The following is an 18,174-nucleotide window of genomic DNA, read 5'->3' as shown; positions in this document are numbered from 1 at the left end:
TTAAAGGCATTTCAATCTCATTTTCTTGAATTTACAGTATATCAATAGGAGCTATCTTTCTCCTTTTCTTTTTCTTTTTCTTTCCCTTTTCTTTCATTTATTTATTTTCTTTCTTTTTATATAAAAACCATTGAATGGTTTGTATCTTGTTCCCTTGATCTCCTCTTTCTATGGCCACTAGCATAATATGGCATTGTGTTCTAAGCAAATAAATAAAAACTTGTCTAATAGGTTCATTATTATTCACAGCCACTGCAATACGCTTATCAGTAATATCCAGCTCAAGAAACTTTGTCACTTGTGACTCTACAAGCTTAGTTCCACATGTAGGACAATAAAATCTATATCCCTTAGAATGGTCTAGATACCTTATGAAAAAGCAACGAGTAGTCTTAAGATCGGTCTTTCTTTCTAAGGGTTATAGATTTTAACTTCTGTAAAACATGCCCAAACTCGAAAGTGGTTCAAGCTTGATTTCCTACCAATCCATAATTCAAAAGGTGTTTCAGGAACAGATTTACTAGGTACCCTATTGAGTATATATAAGGCAATTTTAATGGTTTCACCCCAAAGAGATTCAGGAAGATTGGTCCTACTCATCATGCTCTTCATCATATCCTTAAGGGTGTAATTTCACCTTTTAGCCATACCACTTTATTTAAGACTACTAAACATAGTATATTGGACAATAATCTCATATTCTTGTAAGTATTTGGCAAACGATCTTATGTGCTATCCAATTTCACTATGTTTGCCACAATACTCACCACCATGGTCAGATCTAACAACTTTGATGACTTTTCCTAATTGTTTCTCTACCTCAATCTTACAAATTTTGAATTTATCAAAAGCATTAGATTTTTCACTAAGCAAGTAAAGATACCTATAGCAAGAATAGTCATCAATAAAAGTAACAAAATATTTGTTATCATATAAAATAGATGCAAGAGGTCCACTAATTTCAATATGTACAATTTTCAAAAGGTCAGAACTTCGAGTTGTCTCTTTTTTCTTTGTCTTAATTGGTTTACCCTTTATGCAATCAACATAAGTATTTAACTTTTCAAAATCAAAGGATGGTACAGTAACATTTTTTATGAATCTTTTAGCTCTTTCATAAAAAATGTGACCCAACCTTTTATGCCATAATAGGAAAGCATTTTTTTTAATCAAAGATCTTTTAGCCACTATCTTTTTAACATTATTGCAACTATATGCATTATTGAAGGCTAAACACAGTTTATATAAATTGTCAACAAGTTTAAATCCACTAACAATATTTGAATTTAAAAACAAGTAAACTTTTTCATTTTCAATACCAAAGTAGTAACCACGTCTGTCCAAAATAGAAACTGAAATCAAATTCCTCTCAAATGAAGGTAAATAAAAAAACTGTTGCCTTAAATTGATTCTTATTTTGAAATAACAAAATATTAAGTTAAATAAGCTTGATCAAGACTTTAAAAAAGATTTATTTAGTACATGTTCTTAAGTTCTATATTTTGGTACTAAATAAATAATATGATTTTCAAAGTTTAAACAAACCTTTCTTTATATTTTCTTATTTCTCAAATCAAAACTATCTTTAAATATTATTTATTTGAGTTTAAATGAAAGTCCAATTATTATTTTTAAAGTGAACTTATTCATTTTGGACTTAATACAATTTTGATAATATTGATTTTGAGAAATAGATTAACTTAAGAAAGTTATTTTACAATAACAAAGTTTTTCAACATTGAACTTGTTTTATTTGTTTGTATTAATTCACAAAGCTTTAATATTTAAATTTTATATGGTTGAAAAACTCTTTGAGTCTACTTTCTAATAGATGAAACAAAATCAAAATCCAAATTTTCTAAAAAAAGATTTTGAATTTTTACTAGACACTTTCTAGTTATCTAAAAATTGCACAGAGATAGATTTGAAAATTCACTATAATTTCGTATACAATGAATTAGGTAATGAATTTTATATGGATAGAAAGCCTTTTAAGTCTAGTTTCTAAATCTTTTAATGGTTTTTGATTTGTAGTTGTATAATTCAAGATATAATCAAATTAGTAAGTAGAGTGCAAAATAAGAGATGACCTCCTAGCTTGATCGGTTCGATCCCCTCCCTATAGGGATCCATCACCTAGGTAGGGGATCGATTGGGTCTCTTACTTGATCGATCAGGTTTGCCCAAATTATGCACAACAACTAGTTTTCTCAAGCTTTCAGTGGTCATTTATTCTTCCAAACCATCTCCAACGGCTAGTTTTTCAATTTTTTTATAAATTAGGTACTCCAATACACCAAGAAGGTAGATGAATCGAGAGAGTTTTATTCTCTTAAATATTATTCTCTTAAAGAAATTAAGAGTTTTAGAGCTTTAAAGTCTATATTTTTGTATTTTTTGTATCCAAATCATTGTTGTTGTTCATTCATTAAATTTTTTTGTACTTCATTAGGCAAACAATTAATTTTTTAGAGATGTTTTAAGTTTGCATTTTTATTAAGTGATTTTGTAATCAATAGGTGAGGTATCCTCTTGAATTTATGGGATTGAGAGGTTGTTACTTAGCCTAGAAAATAGAGAGTGTAAGATTTTTATCTTAAGCCATAAAGAGAAAAATATAGGATTATATTTTCAATTCAAGATTAGTGGATTTAAACCTTAGTGTGGACAACTTAGAAGTGAGACATAGGTGCCTTGTAGAGAATGATTGAACCTCTATAAATCATTTTGTTTGATTTTTCTATCCCTATCTCTTTACTTTGATTATAGTTTATATTTGCTTCAAGTTCATCAATTTATTGATATTTGCATCATATTTTGATTTTGATTTTAATTTCCATTCAATTATTTTGAAATCATTGTTTGGGAAGAACTTGGAAAAATCTAATTCACCCCATCTCTTGGATCACTATCTCACCTAAAAAGCTAACAAAAACATTTTCCAAAACAAGTTAAAAGCCAGAATCCAAATTTAAACCTATTGTTCCTACATGACTAACATCTACTTTAACTTTGTTTTTAACTTTAAGTTTTGCCTCTTTCTCACTTGGCTTCCATTTGCTTTTGAACCCCTACAAGATAACAACAACATGAATAGTTGCACCACTATCAGGCCACCACAAATTAGGTGGGGCATTAACAAAGTTGGATTCAAAACAAATGAAAGTTAGTGAATTACTTATTGTTTATTCTTTTTCTTTAACCAAGCCATATATTTGGGGCACTTATATTTCATATGACTTTTCTTCTTGTGGGAAAAATGCTTGATATCTTTCTTAATGATAGCTTTAGGACCTTTACCTCTTTAGTCTAACTACTACCTATCATTTGTTGTTTTAAACTTTCTTACAAGTATTAGAAATAGATTTCCTAAGTTTCTCATAATTCATTTGATAATTGGATTTGGAATAGGTAGTAAGATGGGCACTCTCACTCTCACTCTTTTATTTTTTAATTTTTTCTTCTTTAGAAACACATTTTGAGATAAGATCATTAACACTCCAAGCCTTATTCATAGCATTATAGGTTGTTTTGATTTGGGTGAACATAGTTAAAGATTTAAAGGCATAGTGAACAATGAATTTGTCAATGAGGACAATTTCATGGGAAGTCAATTTGGTTTGAATGTTGACCATTCTTATAATGAAATCTCTAAGATCCCTTGCATTATCATATCTCATACTTGTAAGCTTACTCCTAAGATTCGTAGCCTCAGACTTATTGGACTTTTGGTATCTATTGCCTAAACATTGTAGAATTCCCTAGCAATTTCAATGGTACCAACCCACTTAAAAGGTGTTCAAAGACAAACCTTTTAATGGCATACAGACATATACGATTTGCCCTTTTTCATTTGGCAAAAAATTCTTTTTGCTCAGCAATACTTTTTTTAGTAAAACCAATAGGCTTTGAAAAACATATGGCTTTGTCTATCTCACTCATAACCAAAAGCAAAGTTTAAATCTTCATTCCATCTATTATAATTAGACCCATGAAGTACTTCGATGGTAGCTTGATTGTTATTGACAATAAAAGTTTCTATTCAAGATAAAATGCAATATTAGTCAATAAGCAATATCATAAGTTGTATAACAATGATTTATGATGTGCTAACAATTCTAAAAATTCCATATGCATCATTAAAAACTCCCATTTAGGTATAGAATGCAACGCACGGTTATAAATTTTCCATATAAAACTAATATAAGAATGTTCTAATTTTTGAAAACCTATCCCCTTTTAGCAAATAGATTTTCTAGATCGATACACCCTTAACCATGATGATTTATATTCTAAAAAAATTATCCTAGACATAAACCCCTTTTGGGTACGTAAATGCATAAGATAATTTAACAACCATCCTGTAACCTTAGAATGACAAAATATTCCATTAACTTTAATAAGTGAGCCATTTTGGCAATTAAGCACTTCTATTAATAAAAAAAATTTCAAACTGAGAAATTTCATTAATTGTCCAAAATTCTTAGTTTGCATACTCAATCTTAATGTATGCAATAGACCATTCCAACTGAGATACTAAACTTAGATGTATCTCATTAGGTCCTATAAATAATGTTTATTGCATTTAAACTTGGGTCTTGAGCTTAATTAAAAAATTTTTTTAATTATTAACCAATTATGCACATAAAGTTTAATCCAAGTGTACACAAATATTTCAGTCTTACTAAGGAGAGTACCTACTGCCATTAGACTCCCAAAATGCCAAAATATTTTATAATGAACTAAAGTAACCAGAATCATGTGCATAACATATAATAGTTTTTGAATAACGCATGAATAGAAAATAATAAATATTTCAAGCATTCAAAAAATTCAAAAAAATCATAGAAAAATTAGAAATAAAATTCTGATAATGTCACAAAAAAATCGAGACAAAAACAACCATGAGACAGGCCCACACACGCCACCTCTGCACATGGGCCTTGTCTAGCATTGTGGCTTGGCCTTCTTTAACTTTCAGCTGGGTTGGCCAGACCCAATTAGGGCGGTTTATTGACCCGTTGAGGTCTGTGGGTGGTTTTCTCCATTTTGGATGCATTTTTCTCCATGTTTTTATTAAATTAAAGTTGTAAAATTTTAATTAAACATATTTTCTATAACACCCATACAAAAAAAAAAAAAAACCAAAAACTAACAAAAAACAAGATCAATTTGAGAACAAAGTTCGGTTCCGCAAACCCATGTTCAACTCATTTTCATTTTTTTCATAATCAGTCACCATACATCAATATTTTATGAAATTAATCACTATGATTCAAGTTTATAATACATTAGAGACATGATCCAATGATCAATTTCGAATCAAACACATAAAATATTGATGTTTTAATTAAAACAAAATTTGATCAAAACTTGTAACAAAAAACTTTAGACAATGATTCTCTCCCATACAAGGAATTAGAAAACGATTCTTATACAGATTTAATTCTCTTTCAGAGAGGAATAAAAGCCCTTACCCAAATTTGAAAAATAATGATTGAAATTAAAAAATTTTAACAATAACTTATTTGCCCTAAACAAGCAATTCAACAAGAAATCAATTAAATTAATATGAAATTAAGGTCCTAATTTCATACAATCTAGCTCTGATACCATATGTAAGCACAAACTTAAAATCATTGTGTGAAAATTAGAATACTATATATCAATCAAAAAGATTAGGCATACCTGTTTAGATAGTCATCACAAAATCACAAAAACGAAACGATCTTAAAGTGGCAATGGTCTTCCTCTTTACTCTTCTCTCTTATATCAATTTCTCAATAGGTAGTTCGAATAATAACAAGTGAAGAAAAGACCTTAGCCTTATATTTCAATAACTCTAGTTACTTCTTCATCAAAGGTTTAATGGGCGAAAAGGTCTACACAACCACTATACCACACCAATCCAGTAAGTTGTGTAAAACCCATGCTTAGGTGATCACATTAAATTAATTTGACTCCCATGCTTATCTCGTGTTAAGACTAAATCAATCGATTTTATTAAATTAAAATCACCAATTAATAGTTGCCCACTTATGAAAAATTCTAACATTGACAATTTGTGTTTTCATATTATGTCTTGTGTTGTGTTTGACACATGTAATGATATGAATTATTAAGATAAGAATACATGAATTATAAAATGTGTTTAAATCTTAAACACGAATATGACATGACACGTTTATTATACGTGTTACATACAATATGATACGATTAACACATGTATAATTATTCTGTTTAAACATGATATAAATAAATACTAATAAACATGACTAATACAGATATACACGAATATATACGATTAACATAAATATATACAAAAATACGGCTAAAATTATAAATAATTATAAACTATCCATCATTTACAACTTAATAAATTTGACATATTAATAATATAAAAAATACTTACATATTAAAAAAAAAAAAAACTGATACCCATTTAATATGTATTTAATATATATACATATATATTTTTAAATTTTAATATATATTACATAACTATATCAGTTTTTAGTATCAAATTCAAAATGATGAACTACTATAGATTAAAAAATAAATATTGATGTATGTGACTAATATTAATATTTACAATGTATTTATATTATTAATATAAAAAATAATGTTATAATAATTATTAAATGTATATCACAATTAAATATTTACAATAATATTTATATGTTTATATTAAATTAAAATAAATATAAAAATGTGTTAAACATCTTAAATGTAATAAATATATACTCCTATGACAAGATTAAATTAAATGTGTTTTTCATGTCGTATCACATATTAAATGTGTATTTAAGTGGCATGTTTTATCTATATATGTTTTTCGTGTCTTACACGTATTTAGATGTTTCAATATGTATAAGACATGAATTGTATCGATGTAAATAAATACAAAATTTTTTTAAAAAATACATATATAATTTTTTATATTATTTTCGTGTCATATCACCATATCGTGTTTGAAATTATTATATCTAAACCCCTTGTTCAGGTTTACTACTTTGAAAAGAAGATGCAACACACAAGCATTTGTAGGGATGTCAAGTTAATCTTTAATCATTTTAGGAAAGGAATTATCTACACCTTATGGTTATGACCCAAACCACAAATTTCTTTATGATTATGTTTAAACAAAAAAACAAATTTTTTTAGAATTGTTTTTCTATCACAAAGTTCACTAAAGCAAGACATGAATATAATGAGGTTTTTATTTATTTATTTATTTATATAAAATTAAAAAAATAATTCAAATGCAATTATTTTAATATATATTTTTTTATATATGCACATATCAATTTTGTTATTGCATTAAGTGTTCAAATGCAAAAATTTATTGGTTTTGAATTTTACAATGGTTTCATTGATTAATAAATCTCATTGGCTATTGATTTAATTCAAGAAATTGTATCGTTGAAGATATTCAAAAACTTGTGAATAGATCTTCAGCATGTAAGGATGTCAATTTTAACTATATTTACTAAGAAATTTGATTTTTTATCCGATGGAGATAAAGAGAAATATTACATTTTAGGTATGAAGATAGGAATGTGTATTAAATTTTTATTAGGTATGGGAATGAAGATGGGTAATATAGCACACGTCTCGTAACTATACCTTATATATATATATATACATATATATATTTAGTATATATATATTTTATTAAATAATATTAACTATTATTCTAAATTAATTAAAGTTAATATATGTTTATTGAAAAAATATATATTAATATATATTTATAAAAAATTACTTAATATATAAGATAAAAATTAAAAAGTTAAAAAAATTATTTTTTATTTTTTATTTTTAAAAGTTATGAGTATAAGGATTACCCATATCTATTAAATATCCATAAAAATTGAAAATATAGATAAATTTAAAATATCAATTGAATATGAATACGAAAATGAATATATCTAATAATATGAAAATGTAGATGAGAATATTTTACCAGATTATATCCTAACATCCCTATCAACATGCATTAGGAAAAGGTAAAGTAATAATTATGTACTAATATTTTTAAAAAGTTGACTTGTGAGTAAATATGTAATCGATCGAGTTTGAGTTAATATAGCATTAAGCTTGAGTTCAACTTGAAATTCAAAATTCGAAACTCGATTCAAACTCGATCAATTTTTTTTTATTCGAGTTCGACTCGAGATAGAAATCAAATTACTCAAACTCATTCGATTAGGCTCGATTAACATTTAAAAATAAGTTCGATTCTTATATTCGATAAAAGTTTGATTATTTGTACTCGAGCTCGAGCTCGAATTTGAGATATTTTATTAATTAAAATAATTAAAATATATTAAAATATAAAAATTCAATTAGACTCACGAGTTACTCGATTCGAGTATAAAAATATTTGAATTTGGCTCGATTGATAAGTTGAGCTACTTGAGTTTGAACTTGACTCGATACTAATCTAGTCGAATTTAAATTTTATTCAAATCAAATCCGAATAATTAACGAGTACTAATATATCATTTAAACTCTTACTTGTGAGATAGACGTGGATTACGAAAAAAATTCAATTTCTTTTAAATTATTGAATGTGATCCTTTTAACTATGCATAAAAGGTAACTTTTTCGGAAAATTTTGTAATGTTTTAACTTTTTTTCTTTCCCTTCGTAACCAAAAAATACCTCAAATTTCTTTATCAATATTGAATATGAAACTTTTAAGAAGTTTCAAATTTTAACTGTTATAAGGTGATGTGTTAGGAAAATTATAATTAAAAGTTCTCTATTTATTATTTTTTTTGTTATAACTTTTTTATATTTCAATTATTTATGTTTCAATTTTTTTTTTTTTTGGATGAAAGCAAACATTCAAAATAAGAGAATGCTTTGCTTCCCTCAAGTTTGCATCGTCCGACTGCATCTTCAAGTAGTAGTAGGCACTGGTTGCAACCTCAAGATCGGATTCTCAATTGATCTGGTCTTCCTTCTCAAGTTTCTGTTTGAATTGGGTGTTGCGTCTGATCGGATCATTGATCGTTCTTGCAGCAATACCAAAATTTCAATTCCTCGAACAAGAAACACTAATCATTGAGAGAGACCTCTCCGCTATCCTCTGGGTTGTGACGTCTGACCGCATCTTCAGCAGAGGCAATGCTTGCACTTGCATTTTGTTCAAATTGGGTGTTTCGCTTGGTCGTTGCTTCATCACTGCTCTCGGATGATTCTGTTAGCTACTTCTTCATCGCTCTGTGAAATCAAGTCCAGACATCACCAGAAAAATTTGGGTGTCACTGCCGACCATTTCTCTGTTGTCACTTCTTTGATGCTTCTGCTTTGTTACTTCGTCGCCACCCTTATATACGTTTGTTGCTCCGCTACTGTCTACATAGGAGTTTTTCACGTATCATTGTTCTTGATTTTCTTTTCGAGTTTAGGTTTGTTATTATATTTTTTAAAATTATAATACGAGTATTTGAGGCAAGTTTAAGTTACCTGTCCAGTAAGGGCATAGATATTACCCGACAAGTAGGAAGATGAGAAAAATTAATACGGTAACTGAATACAGGATCGAAGTATGCCATACTTGGCCCGACAATGACCCTATTGCCATCTTGGATAGTGATCTTTTAAACATAGTTAGTGTCCCCGATCTCCGCTCTAATTTGCGATCACAATTTACATTAATTTGTAAGAAATTATTTACTTTGACCCATTAAATCTTACATTTTAATCCCATAAAAAACGTCTCACAAATTATTAAAAATAATATGAATATTTATACCCCAACGAGAAATTCAAGGCTCCTAATAGAACCATGAGAGCTACCATGTTTCTAGTTACCCTTTAAACATAACATGTTTCTTGTGACCCTTTAAACATAACTCCGTCCATCGAGGAGCAAGATGCATTAATTTCACAGCACATAAGTAAAAAGACTTAAACTCATGTAACCACACTCTTATAAAGAATCCAGATGGAGAAAAACAAAACTGCAGTTGCTGAAACAGATACTGAATATCTCATGACAAAACCAATCAAGCAAGAAAGTGATGATAGCATCCTTTTAACAAACATAAAAGGAACTTCATATTACTACCCTAGATATTGAAGCCACATCTTACTAATGACTCGATGATCTCCATCACACATCCACCCTCTCCACATCTTCAATTATAAGAGTCTTTGTTGGCTTTCCCAACAGATCAGTGTACTCCTGGAATGGAGACCTTGTGAAGCGAGTCTCTCTCCAAAAGTCAGGGGTCAAGAAACCGTAAGTTTTCAGAAGACACTCAAAGGTGGCCTGCAATCACATTTGCAAGAGCAGCAGAAAATCATGTATCATCAATAACTGAACAAGCATCTCTGAATAATCATGCAGAAAATTATCAGCTATCGAGCATGAAAGCACACTAATTTTCCAATAATCAAGAAAAAATATTATCAGGCAGCAACATGCAATAATGTAAAAAAAAAAAATCGTTGACCTGTCACCAAATGAGTAGCAAATCTTGGCACATGTTTTGGGGAGTACGACAAACATATAACACAAAATTTGACCAAGCCAAAACACTAAACAAATATAAGAGAAGCATAAATCACCAAACCATCAAACATTCCAAGTTAACAAGCTTGGTTGGAAATATTTGGCTGTCATTGTTCTCAAGATGCAGAAAAGAAAACCAAAATCCATCACAGAAAATCGGTTCTGTCATGGAAAAGTAGTTATTCTTGTCCGCAACAACCAACACCTTCCACTGGCTATAAACCATAACTGTATTATTTCGCACAACCAAGAGGCTAGCATCATCAATAATGATATACCACTTAAAAGAATAAAAATAATCCTAATAACATTTTACCTACTTAATCAATTTACTACCCTAAAAAATTCCTTTGATAAAATCCAAGCAGAAAACAAAATCATACGCTCAACAACTACATCAGAAACAATGCAAGGTACATAGAAGCAAGGTACATAGAAGCCAATAGCACCTCGACAATGCCATATTTTTACAGAATAAAAATAAGCTTCATCAAACCAGCATAAAACAAATATCATAGTACTAAAAAGCATGCATAAAATCATCAAGAACTCAATTCCAAAACAGGAAAAGAAACAAACCTAAATCACAATTTCTATCGAATTAATTCAGTGACATTAACCTTACAACATGTCTATAACTCGGATCAGTGATATAATCCAAATAAATCAAGCATAACAATAATAACTCATAGTATCCAAGAAACAAATTGTAACCAACAATCTCAAAGTTGATGAAAAATAACTAAAACATATAACAAGCCATTTCCAAATAGATCTAAATCCATAAACAGTGTTGAATAACAACAAAACCGAACAAATAAAGAACTATAAAGAAAACCCAATACCTTGACAAAGTTACCAAGAGTCTTAGTAGATCCCCTGGAAGAAGTAAAAACGTCTTCAATCCCAGCAAACTGAAGCACCTTCTTGGGCACCCTAGCAGCCACAATCCCGGCACCCCTCGGAGCAGGCACCATTCTAACAGTAACAGACCCGCATTTCCCAGTAACCTTACACGGAACTGTATGAGGTTTCCCGATCTTATTCCCCCAGTACCCTCTCCTCACCGGTATCACGGACAGCTTCGCCAATATTATCGCTCCTCTTATAGCCGTCGCAACTTCTTTGCTACACTTTACTCCCAAACCAACGTGTCCATTTCCATCGCCAACGACGACAAAGGCCTTGAAACGAGTACGCTGACCGGCACGCGTTTGTTTCTGGACTGGAGTGATCTTCATGACCTCGTCTTTCAGGGAAGGGCCAACGAGTTGGTCGACGATTTGGTACTCTTTAATGGGGAGAGAGTGGAGATAGATTTGTTCGAGGGATGTGATTTTTCCAGATTTCACTAAACGGCCGAGTTTTGTAACGGGGACCCATTTCTCCTCTTCGTCCTTGCGGGCGCGGCGCCTGCCTCTTGGACCACGGTCTGATCTGCCGCCGCCAAAGCCACGCCTAAAGGCACCACGTTCTCCTCCGCCTCTTTCTGCCATTTTTTGTCAAGGCTTTTGAGGGAGATGTAGAGAGTTAGTCCCGAGATGACTGATAACAGAAGAAAATTAGAGTTTTATATGGGGTGGCTGTTCCGGGGAAAATTAGGGTTTTTGGGAGGTTAGGTTTGTAGATGGGAATTATAGTCTATTGTCACGGACCGTGCACACAGTTGCTAGGGTCAAGCTCCCGGCCCGTAACATCATTGGCTATGATATATGGTATAGTAAAGATTTTTTTTTATCATTTTTCCCTTTTCTTTTTACATCTAATTAAATTTAATGCAATTGACAACTAATTACAAAAAATAAATAAATACAAATAAGGAAAATCACAAGAAGAAAGTATAGATTTATGTTAAAACCACATAATTTCATATTCCCCAAAATGTAACAATTTAATAAAAAAATTAATAGTATATGAATAAACCATTTTTTTGTCAACATAGATTATTTCAAAATAATTCTTTCTGTACATATCATCGATGTGATAAATTTTTTATCTTCTAAATTTCATGCATAATTTTGTAAAATTCATATTGGAAACCATTTATTGAAATTTCAAGTTTTTAATTATTGAATTATTATTTTAAAAAATTTAAAATTATTATTGATACTCTCTTTATCCCAAAATAATTAATTCCTATTATTTTTTAATTGAAGTAACTCAATTTTGATATTGATTTTATAAAATATTATATTGAATTAAAATTTAAAAGATGTGGTTCGAAAAGTTTCGAACTCAAAATTTATAAATTTTATTTTCAAAAAATTTTTAATTTATTTTTATTAAAAGTAATGATCAAAGTTGAACTAGTTTAATCTAAAAGACCAATAAAAAAACAATAATTTTAGAATAGAAGAAGTATTATTTTTATTTTTTATTTTTATAAAAAATCACAATTTAAATTAAAAAATTTATTAATTTTAAATTTATTGTATAAATTTTTTTAAAAAATAATTATATGAACTGTTAAATTCAATAACGAATTCGTTTCTACTTTTTGTTTTACCATCCATAGATAAAAAGCTAACACCATAACATAAAAAGGCTAACTATTGTATTTATTATTGTTTTGAAAACTCAAGAGTTGTTTGTGCCTTAACAAGCAAGACATCACGACAAGCCCATAATCAAATTCTTGGGCACTTTGGGGCCATTGTGGCCCAATCAACTTTTTTTTTTCTTTTACACTATTTATTTGTAATTTGATAATTCAAAATTTGTTTATAATAGGTCAAATGTGCATTATTTTGACTTTTAAAATAATACCTTCAAGGAAATTAGTTTTATAGTTTTTTTATATAGAAAATCATAGCTTAAGATAGAAGATAGAAAATTGTAATTTAAGAGAGAAAAAAATTACAAATGTTAAAAGTTAAATTTTAAATTTATTAGATGTTATTTTTTTAGAGTGACTAAATAAATCAATTAAATTAAATTTTAAATTCAATTCTATAGTTTAAGAATTTAGTATAGTTTACAAATATTTTATTAAAAAATTCTATGATGGATTTATGATATTATTTTGTATTTTTTATCTAATTTTAAAATCAATAATTTTATTTATGTTACATACATTTATAATTTCAGTATGTGTATAAATTGAAATTATCTTCATACTTATATTTATTTATAAATAAATAAAAATAAATTTTATATAAATGTTAAAAACTCAACCTCACATTCTTGAGCATATTCTTAGTTTTAGACCCCATTTGGATTCAAAAATGATTTCAATAGGGAAGTTGTTTTTTGCGTGAAAGGTTATGCCAAATGCATCATGAAAGCATTTGGGAAACAACTCCGATAAAATACGAGAAAGTTTTAAGATTTATTTAAATAGATAATGAGATTAATTTTGATAAAATTAAAAATAATAATAAAAATAAAATTTAATAGTATACGGATGAGATTAATTATTATAATAATAAAATTAAAATTAGTTATTATTGGTGTTCAAAAAGCAATCTCAATATTCTTTCATCTAGTAATTATTAGTGGAATATTTTATTTTAAAATTTTAAAACAAAATTAGTTAAAACAAATCAACCGGTTATTGTTGTATATTTGCTTGTATATACTAGATCCTCTCAACTGGAATTGGGTAGGACAAGCTAAGAAATTATTGTCGAAGTAACAACATCATGAAATTCGAGACGATGAAATATTTTTAAGATGTCATTTGATAAATTTCAAATTTAAATCTCATTACTTGTTTAAAGGCCTAAACAAATAAAACATTCAATGAATAGTTTATTTTTTATTCATTTATATTTTTTTAATTATACTTAATAAATGATTACGAATAATATTTTAAAATTCATTAATTATGCCAAAAGATAATGAATATAACAAAATTTTTTTATTTGTTTATAACATAAAAATTTAAATGAAGAGAGCATTTAACAAATAGTTCATGCACAGACTCAATTTGTATTTATTTATTAAATTTAATAAATAATAAAAAATAATAAATTAATATTTATTAATTAAATAAAATTTATAAATGTAACAAAATTTATTTATATTCAATTAATTTACATATTTACAACTTTTTTTATCTCCAAAATTATTGCTTCCTTTATAAAAAGGCAAAACCATAATGAAGTAATTACTCAGATTACACAACTAATGCTTTAACGCCTTGAACAAACCTCTTTTGAGTCATGCATGATGACTACAAAACTTTACAACTCTTAAGTTGTTTTATTCATCAGTGAATCATCATTAATGTTTCCAACTAAACCAACTAATAATTAGTGCTAGAGGTAAATTATTGACAAGACTTACTAAAGTAAACCCATTATATTTGATTTTTTTTTTTTTTTTGCATTTATAAGATTTTTTATTTAGTTTTTTTAATAAAATTATTTAAAAAATTAATTTTCATAAATTTTTTAATTTTTTGGTATTAAAAATTATGTAACATCAAATTTATAAAAAATTAAAAATTTAATACCATATACTCCAAAATCAAATTTTTTAAATAAAAATTAATAAAAAAATTTAATACTTTAAGATGGAACGAGTATTAAAGTAATTTCGTTATCAGGTAATTTCCTTACCAACTCAAATAATTTTTTTTAACCATGAAATGACTTGATGTTTACCTTGACGCTCCCTCATACAGTGTATTACACGTCATTTTGTATCATTTCTTTCTAAAGTTCCTACTAATTTGTAACTCAAACTTAAACCTAATTTTACCACAAAATCGTATATCCAAATTTCAAGGAATCTCGTCAAAGTCACAAGTGCAAAATTTACACCTTTCAATATTTTATTTGTAATTTTTATTGTTCTTCGTAAGGAACTTCATATATATATATATATATATATATACATACATATATATATATATATAATATGGAATACTTCATTTATATTATTATAATATTTACATATTTTATAGATTTTAAAATTAAAATTATTAAATTTAAAAAATATTATTTTAATTTAAACGAGTCATAGACCAATTCGTTTACGGAATCATCCTTAAGGAATTGATACTCAATAAATTTAGGTTCAAAACTCAATATTTACTATCTCTTATTTTTTCATATTATAATTTTTGTTCATAATAATAATATAAATATTATTATTATTATTAGTAGTAATAATAATTATATAAATCGTTAAATTCAATTACGAATTCGTTTTTACTTTTTGTTTTATCATCCATAGATAAAAAGCTAATACCACAATATAAAAAAGCTAACTATTATATTTACTAGGTTTCATGCCTGCACTTTGCTGTGGGAGTAAAAATAAAGATCTATGTTAATCTAAATAGTGAATAATGTAAAGTAGAAAAAGAGGTCTAAAAAGAAATTGCAAACGAAAAAAAAAATTAATGTTTTAATTAGCTATTATAATATGATCACCAAGGTATTAAGGCCTCCATATGGGGATGCTACCTCAATATATAAACCACTTATAAAATGTAATCTCTTAGTAAGGCAAGTTATGAAAGTTGGAGATCATTGCAAACCTAGCTCATTTTCGGGCGCTTTCTGGCTGAATGTTTGATGCTGGCAGCAGCACAGGCTATCATGCGTTGCATTAATTTCATTATGGTTGTAGTTAAGCTCCAAGCATGGATCAACCAGCTGATGATGGTTTTCATCCTTCAGTGCACGGGCCAAGAGTGGTCGAGCTTGTTCATAAAGTACATTTATTGGACTAAACAGAACAACAGAGGCAGCATTCTATCTATGGAATTTTCTTGCGACGAAAGGAATTTATATTTGATACATTGCTTTGTATAATTTTATTTAATATCAATTAATTACGCTCCACTTTGCTAAATCATAGAAATAAGGTCTGATATTTTTGGTTATCGATGCACCAAATTTAAACTCTAATGCAAGTATTAAGTTTGGAGAATACAGAGGGGAATAGGGTACGGACCCCATCTGCTAAGTTGTCCTCCATTGCATGAGTAAGATCAACAGGTTGTTTCCAGCAATGAGTTATAAGAGCATGACTCCGAATGAAAAAGCATCAAATTTATCTGTCAACTTGCCACGTGTGGCATATTCTAGGGCCAAGTACCTACATTGGAACAAAGAAAAATTAAAATCATTAGCAAGTGGATTTTGATTTCCACTTTATGAAATATGTTTAAATCAACATCTTCTAACAAACTATTGATTTCCCAGTTTCATTCTTTCTTTTCCTCAAACACATTAATCACAAAATAGCTATTCACTTTTGTTTCTAGATTCAGTTCCTTACTTGAATGTTCCCATCACACGAGTTGAGACATGAGAGTAGTTATCAGAAGACAGTTTAGCCAATCCAAAATTAGCCACCTATAAAAATAGGCTTGATTAGTATTGCTGACATAGTTATCCTTATCTGAGATAAATAACAATAGTAAACTTGGTAATTTTTATATCATTGGATAATTAAATTTCAATGGTGTATTAAAGAAATGAATTTAATTTTTAGAGAAGATACCATGGATAGCATTATAGGGAAAAATGTAAACCAATTTACAGAAAATAGAATGCAGTTGATGAAAAATAACTGGAATCAAACAAAACGAAATACCAAGAGCAAATAAAAATTAAAAAGGACACAGATTTGTAAATAGCCTGAGGAAATTACCTCAATACAAATGGCACTTTAAGTTTTGGTGGAACAGTGTCACCAAAGAATGCAGCTTCCTCAGCCATCCTACACAGAACTCTGTGAACAATTTCTCCCAAATACATACCAGATATTACCTTCTCATAAATCTGTGGCAAATCAAAAGAACACAGGATGAACAAATTATGTTTAACAGAATTAAGGCAAAAGCTAAAATAACCCAAACAACAAAAAATTGTGCACTTGCCTGTTCACCAGGGTTTAAACTCTCATCATCTAATGCATGGTCATACTTTGTTAATGGAAGATGTGATGACCTAAAGTTGCCCCACTCTATATTGATAACCTTCAGCCATTATCAACAGCAACTTTAGTATTCATACTACCTAATTAAACAGTTCTATTTCAAACTTGCATGGTTACCGTCTTTGATTTTAATTGTGACATCAAGAAAGAAAGGAAACAATCTCAAAGCTATAGAATGTTACCAATAGCAATTAAAGACAGCTAACCATCTCTCCTAATTTGGGCAGTAGACCATGATATTTTGGTATTGCTTGTGCACGTTCCACATAAGCTGCATTTGATCTAGTACCAAGGATCACAGCCGCAACAATATCATTGTTAGTATAACCATCTCCAGCTAGTGTTCCAATGGTGTCATTGACCTGGCATCAAAGATGTTGCAGTAAGACACTATGGGAAAAGAATAACCATTGTGATAAGCAAGATAATTATTCTATGTCGACAGCTCAAATTCAAGTATATAAAGGTCTTATAAACAAAAGAAAAACCATAACATAAACCTACCAAAGTTGACACTCGCATGTCAAGGCCAATGAATCTGCTATGTATTTTACACAATGAATCTGCTAATATATAACAATTTCATGTGACAATGAATCTGCTAATAAAAATTGTTAATCATTTACTTTTTGTGCCCATCTTAGAGTAGTGTCTGGTTGAGCTCCCTTAACACATTTTCTCTCTACATTAAAATAATAATAATCTTGCAATGTTAATAGCACAACGTTTAAATATTACAAACCTGAGAT

General features: G+C 28.5%; 1 protein-coding gene across 1 annotated transcript; it reads right to left on the bottom strand.

Annotated features, from left to right (window-relative positions):
• Positions 1 to 9,927: 9,927 nt before the first annotated feature.
• Positions 9,928 to 12,201, bottom strand: LOC111312669 (uncharacterized). Its single transcript, XM_022913142.2, has 2 exons — positions 11,374 to 12,201; positions 9,928 to 10,285 (listed from the first exon to the last, which is right to left on the bottom strand). The coding sequence occupies exons 1-2, from the start codon at positions 12,022 to 12,024 to the stop codon at positions 10,127 to 10,129; spliced, it is 810 nt and encodes a 269-aa protein (XP_022768877.2). The 5' UTR covers positions 12,025 to 12,201; the 3' UTR covers positions 9,928 to 10,126.
• Between the last annotated feature and the right edge of the window lie 5,973 nt (positions 12,202 to 18,174).

The sequence above is a fragment of the Durio zibethinus genome, chromosome 9 (assembly GCF_047325235.1).
Source record: "Durio zibethinus cultivar Kanyao isolate XHJ-2024 chromosome 9, ASM4732523v1, whole genome shotgun sequence".
In the NCBI taxonomy this organism is placed as follows: Eukaryota; Viridiplantae; Streptophyta; class Magnoliopsida; order Malvales; family Malvaceae; genus Durio; species Durio zibethinus.
Note: the sequence above shows the minus strand (reverse complement) of the source record. Positions and strands in the feature narration are given on the sequence as shown.

What these genes read in the sequence shown, in the direction of transcription:
- LOC111312669 (XM_022913142.2), bottom strand. Translation starts at nt 12,024, where the DNA reads ATGGCAGAAAGAGGCGGAGGAGAACGTGGTGCCTTTAGGCGTGGCTTT. An exon ending in CTCTTGGTAACTTTGTCAAG is followed by an intron (nt 10,286 to 11,373) that starts GTATTGGGTTTT and finishes ATGTGATTGCAG; the next exon opens with GCCACCTTTGAGTGTCTTCT.